This window comes from Coffea arabica, chromosome 5c (genome assembly GCF_036785885.1).
Source record: "Coffea arabica cultivar ET-39 chromosome 5c, Coffea Arabica ET-39 HiFi, whole genome shotgun sequence".
Lineage (NCBI taxonomy): Eukaryota > Viridiplantae > Streptophyta > Magnoliopsida > Gentianales > Rubiaceae > Coffea > Coffea arabica.
Genome location: NC_092319.1, coordinates 4,620,357 through 4,627,965, shown reverse-complemented (window position 1 = coordinate 4,627,965; position 7,609 = coordinate 4,620,357). Strand labels below are relative to the sequence as shown.

At 34.0% G+C, this 7,609-nt stretch overlaps 2 protein-coding genes across 2 annotated transcripts; both read left to right on the top strand.

Annotated features, from left to right (window-relative positions):
- The first annotated feature begins 3,889 nt into the window (after positions 1 to 3,889).
- Positions 3,890 to 6,252, top strand: LOC113688771 (S-norcoclaurine synthase 1-like). Its single transcript, XM_027206561.2, has 4 exons — positions 3,890 to 4,280; positions 4,456 to 4,700; positions 5,382 to 5,706; positions 5,851 to 6,252. The coding sequence occupies exons 2-4, from the start codon at positions 4,627 to 4,629 to the stop codon at positions 6,094 to 6,096; spliced, it is 645 nt and encodes a 214-aa protein (XP_027062362.1). The 5' UTR covers positions 3,890 to 4,280; positions 4,456 to 4,626; the 3' UTR covers positions 6,097 to 6,252.
- LOC140007162 (S-norcoclaurine synthase 1-like) lies at positions 4,020 to 4,548 on the top strand. The gene is made up of 2 exons (XM_072049847.1): positions 4,020 to 4,280; positions 4,456 to 4,548. The coding sequence occupies exons 1-2, from the start codon at positions 4,020 to 4,022 to the stop codon at positions 4,546 to 4,548; spliced, it is 354 nt and encodes a 117-aa protein (XP_071905948.1).
- Positions 6,253 to 7,609: the final 1,357 nt, after the last annotated feature.

Here is a 7,609-nt window from a genome sequence, read left to right as displayed (position 1 = left end):
AAGATAAAAATGTATTAGCTAACTTTTCTATAGCTAATCTCCAAGATGACTTAAATTCATATTGGACACACATTCGGGTTGATAATAATAAATAATTGAAGAATTACTATATATATACATTGAGTATTCCAACCATATTCATAAGAATTATCCCAATTAAGTTTGCATTGATCAAACAAGAATTTAATATCCAAATTCACCATAGTAATCCACATTTTATGCTTGCATGATAACGTTCACACAAGTCACAAATCATATGATTAAAATTGAAAGCAATAGTATCTTTTTTTGTTCAAGAATAGATGTCAACATATCTACTTGAGCATTTAATGCACTAATACCATCATTTTCATACATACTTATGGGTCTTCCTTAGTTACCACTAGTGTAGAAGTATTCAAGTAGTTGGGATCTATTGCCAAACTTCTTTCTCTCAAGTCTTGATTCTCCTTTTTTGACTCTCATTTAGAACCTAAAAATTCTTTCAATCAATTCAAAAGCAAAATTAATCAAGAAGAATAGCTAATAAAACTCACAAACAAAACATTAAAAAAACACACAAAAAGACTCTACTAAGACAAAACTTCAAGCAAAAGAAATACCAACAAAATACCTAAACTAACAAAGTCATTCTTAACATTGATATTGAACCAAATCTTCACTAGCAATAGTGCCAAAACTTGGAGTGGTTTACATCTTACAAGTTAAAATTTTTAATTATTAAATTAATTATGCCCAATTGCCACACTTTCACGACAGTGTACGGATCGAGACAAGTATAGAGATAATTAAGATGTCGATCCCACAGGAAAGATATTCAACTACTAGTGATTTTCAACTTCTCTATTATCTAGACTACCGCAAATAAAGCATGTAAATCTACTCTACCAACATGCAATGAAAGTAGGAAAAACAACAACTAAGACACTCATAGAGTCATGGACTTACCAACTACTCATGCAAATGAAATTACCAGTTAATTAAGTTTATTTACCTTGGGTAGTTATCGTGTAATTTTCAAATATACGTGATGCACGCTATCGCTGATGTACCAACTATACCAATAACTACTTCAAATCTACTAACATGACATGAAACTAGCTATAGATTCATTAAATTCTACAAAATTACATAGACAAGCCACCAAGGCTTCAACGGTGCAACGTATATTAGTGAGTTAACTCCCTAAATATAACACTTCCATGAACTAGCATTGAATCAAAATAGTTATTGATGATACAACATTTTTAGATAATCACAATTAATGGATCAAGTTAATCATGATTGAAATAACGATAGTACTAAATAACTTGCATAAGAAATAAGCTCAAATGACCATGAAAAACCCCACATAACAATAATAGAATTTCATCCATTCCCTAGGTATAAAAACTAGCAAGACATAAATAAAACACAACAAGAACCAAACTTGAATACTCACTAAACATGAGAATCAATACAAGAAATAAAGTGCTAAAAAAGATGTCACCCATGTCACTTGAGTTCCAAACACTCCATTTTCATCCTCAACTTTATCTTTGTTTAACTACAATATAAGATGGATAAAGTATACTAACCTATTCTACATTAAATTAAAGAACTAGGAGCTTAAGAGCAATATTTTATGGTGCTTCTCTTCTCTCCAATCTCTCAAACTTAGCTCAAATGAAAGACACAATCCCTATTTATAAGGAAATTTTCAAACCTCTTTGTGTCCTCTAATGTAAACTCTTGACAAAAGTTGGCTTCACAAGTCAAGAATTGTGACTCCATGGAATCTAGATCATTTGAAGTGATATAAAGGTGTTTCTAAATGATGCTTGAGCTTTTCTTCTAACCACCAAATTTTTCATTCACACAAGAAAGTGTAGGATAACATGTTGCGTATTTCTTGAGATCAACTGGCACCAATATCTGTGTCCAAATATATGTCTCTCATGCCAACAACTTTGCATGAGACGTCATTTCTCATCCTAATATTACAAAGTCTCCTTCAGTATAGGCTGAGAAGAAATGCCTATGAGAAATAACATGATAGGATGCACTCAAATTAACTACTCAATCACTGTCATAACAGATAATATTCACATGATCATCATCACATAACACAAATATACCATCATGAGCTGCCACAACTGGTGTAGTTTCCTCATCATCTTTTTCATTTAACTTACCTTTTTTCTCAGTTTGTTCCCGTTTTAAAATTCTGTACTCCTTCATATAATACTCATTCTTTATGCAATAAAAGCATGCAATATTTTTTCGCAACTTAGAACTGCCTTTGGATTTGTCAATCCTGTTGTGGAGTCCTCTGCTTTTGCTTCTTCTCTTTCTTTCTTTTCTATCTCCAGGGTTTGGGACTCAAATAATTCCTTGTTCCGTCCTCCTAAACTTTTCATTCATCATGGCTTCTTTTGCAATAACTATGGTCAACACACCATTAGGAACTGAATTGCTGATGGAGACCACCATGGTTTCCCAACTATCTGATAGTGAACTGAACAATAATAAAGTCTACACCTCATTATCCAAATTCAAATTCAACGTAGCTGCCTGGTTTATCAATCTCTAGAAATTACTCAAGTGCTCAGTCATATCTTCCTCATTTTTATATCTCATCCGAGTAATCTGCTTCAGACAACTAGCGTTATTCAAACCGATCTTCTGTCCGTACACACTCTCAAGCTTTTTTCACAATACAGCAATTCTGGTGTCATTAGCAAAGTGTTGGAAGATATTCTCTCCAATCCACTTTCTAATATTACCAATAGTTTTCCTATGCATAACTGTCCATTTATCATCACTTATGTCACTTTGTTTTAGCCATATCTCTTATAACATGATCAAACAAATCTCTAGAATACAAATAGTCTTCCATTCTAGACCTCTAAGTCGAATAATTAGTTGCATTTAATTTGATCATACAACCACTATTTGAGTCCTCCATTTTAACCTGTACAATTGAGCAACCCAACCTATCTACTCTGATGCCACTTTGTTGGGAAAGGAGTACTGGTGCGGACACACAATATCCGAGTTAACTCAGGACAAATTACTCTTTTTCCAAATATCAATTAAAAGAGGAATAAATCAAATCACCAAATAACAATACCAACAGTAATAATAAAATATAGAAAAATAAAAGGTATAGGACACCAAGATTTTTACGTAAAAATCCAAATTGAAAAAATCATGAGATCTAATCCAGTCAAAAAATCTTGACTATCACAATAATGGAAATGCACAGATCTATCTAGAATATCCAGATGACAATAATATCACCAATATCAACCAAATTAAATCGTTACAAAATCACCCCAAAAACCTACAATTATCAAAGAAGTAGGTTTAGAAGGGTGTTACCAAACGAAGAGGAAATCCAAAAATCTGAACCAATAGATGGATAGAGTTTGACGAGAGAATCGCGTGGACAAAATTTCGTCTCAATCAGATTTCGAATCACCCTCAAATCAAGATCTTGAAGTTATTTCTCTCTCTTCGTTCCTCACCAAGACAAGGCAAAAAATGGTGGCTACTCTTTTTTCCTGTTGATTAATTTCTTGATTGAAGTTTTTGTCCTTTGTTTTTCAAGAAAGAAAAGTCAAGCTTTCCAAGTCAAATTTGATTTTAACCTAACGGGATTTGTTTTGTGGTTTGGCCCACAAATGAGCTGGACCAGACAAGCCTAGCACAATATTGAGCTAGTAATGGAGAATCATGACCTGTCCAACATTAAAAAATTATGGAACATTGAATTAATTAAAGAAAGACACATGCATAATTCCATCAATAATTGGACTATAATGAGACAATTTTAAGTTTAAGAATAGAAAAGGAGGTATAGTTTGGAGTCCACAATGGAAATAATTCTATACTTTTAATGCTGCATTCTCTTGTCCATCTAAGTACATAGTTGTAGACAGCAAAATTTCTTTCTCGTCATACAATTAAGCCAAAGATCGATCAAACAACAACAGCACTAAGGGAATGGTGATTGACATCTGGGACATTATTGATCGATGGAAACTGAGGTAGCCATAAATGGAGCTGACCTTGGTGGTTCTCTCCCTGTGGAGAATGTGCAAGAACTAGCTTCTAATTGCTCCAAAGAGATCCCGCATCGATACATCCGGCCTGAAATGATCCTTGATGAAATTTCAACCGATGATCCTTCACAGGTTCCAGTCATTGACATGGAGAAACTTGCAACTAGTCATTCAAAATACCAAAATGAAATGGCAAAACTTCATCAGGCATGTAAAGAGTGGGGTTTCTTTCAGGTAAATTCAAGAAAATTCTGTATATTACCTTATCAGTTAAGTTTATCACAGACTTTTGCCAGGCACAATTTCCTTGTACGAAATTTTGCTCGTTTAGAATAACTTGCAATACCTAGATAGTGCGATTAATTTCCCTTGCGAATTAACTATCGATCCATGAGTAATCCTGCAACAGTTAGTCAACCATGGGGCCTCAATGGTAATCGAGAAAATGAAGGTGGTGACAGAGGATTTCTTCAAGCTGCCATTACAGCAGAAAATGGCTTGAGCACAAGAACCAAATCGTATTGAAGGCTATGGCCAAGCATTTGTTGTATCAGAGGATCAAAAGCTTGACTGGGGGGACATGCTCTTCCTCAATTCATTGCCAGTTTCTCAAAGAAACTTGAGATTCTGGCCTAATTCGCCAACATCTTTTAGGTAAACCATGAATAGTACACATTATCACAATTTTCCCCCACATTTGCAGCAAAATTATCTTACTTTATTATTGGCCAAGGAGGCCTTGGTCTAGTGGCTAAAATTGAAGATCAAGGAATTAGAGGTCATGGTCTAGCTAAGTAGCATTAAGCTTGCAGAATACGGCTGAATGGAAGTCTGACTTCCCAGTGTGGTTGCTTGAGTTAGTTCAAGCGGATTGTAAGGGCAGTTGCTCTGGACCATGTCAAATTTATGAATGAAATGTTGTCGTTGAAAAAAAAAAAAAAAGAAAAGGAATCAGAGGTCATGGGTTGAATTCTACTCTTCTCCGTCCCCACTTTTTATACTCAACCGCACCCCCGCTAAAAGAATTTTTTTTAAAAAAAAATAATAATAACTACTGCTCTATAATCAGTCTCTTCAATAGCCTAATCAATCTTGATGGCTAGTCCTGTTTTCAAGGACTCAAGGTCCTTTCTGCTTTGATAATCTCCCATTAGTCATGGGAATTTATCCTCTATCTGCGCACAATTATAAAACATAAGACATTTTAGTCGTTATGATGAAGCATCTTTTGCTTCGATTAGAAAGCGACGAGGATTTTTTTAGGCGACAAAAAGCCAAAAAGTTGTGCGCAAAAATTTCATCACAATGCTAACTGCAATTTTCCGATGATGTCAGATCAACCTTGGATGAATACTCACTTCAAATTCACAAGGTTTGCATGAGCCTCTTCAAACTTATCGAGTTGAATCTTGGGTTGGAGCCAGGCAAACTATGCAGCATTTATCAGGACGGCACGCAAGGAATAAGAATGAATTACTATCCACCCTGCAGGCAATCAGACAAAGTTATTGGCCTCTCTCCACACTCTGATGGAACAGGACTGACCTTATTAGTTCAAGTGAATGATGTTCAAGGCCTGCAAATCAAGAAAAGTAATACATGGGTGCCCATTAAACCCATTCCTGGAGCAATTATAGTCAACATTGGTGATATGATGGAGGTACCTAACCATAAAAAGATAATAACTCGATACATGAATAGATAAAGACTAAACAACTGGAAAAAAAGAAGTTAAGAGTGCTTCTGAAGAACATCTATAACTTGCTTTTCAGTTCATGTTGCTTTTATTTTTGGTGGAATGCAGATAATGAGTAATGGGGAATATAGAAGCATAGAGCATAGAGCTGTTGTGGATTTCCAGATAGAAAGGCTGTCAATTGCTGCATTTCACATTGCAAATTTGACAGCAAAAATCGGTCCTCTACCGGAGCTTGTCAAAGAAAATGGAGCACAATACAAGACATTAGGATTGGAGGACTATGTCAGACTGATGCTAAGCACCAAACTTGATGGCAAAAGCCAACTGGATCACATGAGAACAAACAACTGAAAGAATTAGGTCAAGGTTCTGTTTCACTTGCAATATTATTTTGCCTTTTTATCTGTATCACAATAAAAAATGTATCATCAGGGCTATAAGCTGTAAAATGGGTAAATGGTTGATAAATGGATCTTCTTAAATGGATAGTGGATAAGTTTAATTCAATCCAGTTACAATCATTTAATAAATGGATACAAATGGTTTGGATTTAAACGGATAGAATAAAACCATAATCCACCCCTTTTACCATTTACTAGTCTTAGGGCTAGTGAGATTCCATGCATTCTATTGTGGTCTTTTTTAATTCCCGTGTATATTGCCTTTGAATTGTAGTGTATGTTATTTCTTAGTTCCAGTCCATACAATATCTCTTCATCTATACTAGACTAGTTTTTGCTTGGAATTTTTTCATGGTTAGTTGATGATGGTGTTTGACAAAAATTCTTTTATCATAGCTCTTTTTTTAACTTATTCTATTCCTATTTATTAAATTAATAATTTGTTAAAACGATTAGAATGTAATCCACTAAATGTATTTGTTGAAAATTATTAGAATGCAATCCAATAAATCTAATAAAATTAATGTTATCAAAATGTTCTGACTCTTAATACTTAAAATGTATCCCATATTATTACCAATTAGAGAAAGGAAAGATTAGAGCGATTCTTTTTCCATCTCCATTATGTGTAAAAGAATTTTTTACCCGAGTGTTGGGATGGAAATTTAGACAAAGTATCTTATCAAAAAAAAAAAAGGGCAAAAAAAAAGCAACTTGTGGTTACAAGTCGCATCTTTTGGTTCTGATGTATTTAATAATTAGCACATATTCAATTGAAAACAAAGAACATGTGAGCAGTTAGCAATTACGCGAAAATCAAGAAAAGGAAAACAAGATAAAATGAAGTAAAGACAAGAAAAAGATTTTTCTTAAATTGTAAACCGGTATCAAATGTTTGACTACATGTATTTTTATTTTCAGTGATTGTGATTGTCTAAAAACATATTCTCTTTTCAAATTCAAGCAGGCCCACGAGGAAACTTCTTCTTTTACTTAGGATGAAGTCTGAAAATAGGAACGTCTTTCTCCAATCCATCAGCTGGTTTCAATAAAGATCCCTCTTCACTAGTCTGATTCCACCAATTTAATTGGTCATAAATGGTCATCTATTTAAAACCGTTCTGCATTTTTTTATTCATCCAAATCCATTTAAGCTTGGTTTATTGAGGGGATAAATGGATATGAATTCAATTAGCCACCTCTAATCAGGGCCATTAGAACGTGTAAATTCTAATAAAACCTAGTTGAAGATTCTGTTGTCAGCAGCTAAGATGGAAGCATGTAGGATTGCGTGAATTCGAAATATTAATTAGAAGAATAAAATTTCTCTTAGTTGGGCAATCTTAGATTAAGAATGAACACTTGGTTTAGAATTATAAGCCAAAATGGGTATTGAGTTTGCCTTTGTATCCCATATTAAAATTTTTACAAAGAAATCTCTCCTTTTGGTGGTTATAAATATA

What these genes read in the sequence shown, in the direction of transcription:
- LOC140007162 (XM_072049847.1), top strand. Translation starts at nt 4,020, where the DNA reads ATGGAAACTGAGGTAGCCATAAATGGAGCTGACCTTGGTGGTTCTCTC. An exon ending in AAGAGTGGGGTTTCTTTCAG is followed by an intron (nt 4,281 to 4,455) that starts GTAAATTCAAGA and finishes ATCCTGCAACAG; the next exon opens with TTAGTCAACCATGGGGCCTC.
- LOC113688771 (XM_027206561.2), top strand. Translation starts at nt 4,627, where the DNA reads ATGCTCTTCCTCAATTCATTGCCAGTTTCTCAAAGAAACTTGAGATTC. An exon ending in AATTCGCCAACATCTTTTAG is followed by an intron (nt 4,701 to 5,381) that starts GTAAACCATGAA and finishes CGATGATGTCAG; the next exon opens with ATCAACCTTGGATGAATACT. An exon ending in ACATTGGTGATATGATGGAG is followed by an intron (nt 5,707 to 5,850) that starts GTACCTAACCAT and finishes GGTGGAATGCAG; the next exon opens with ATAATGAGTAATGGGGAATA.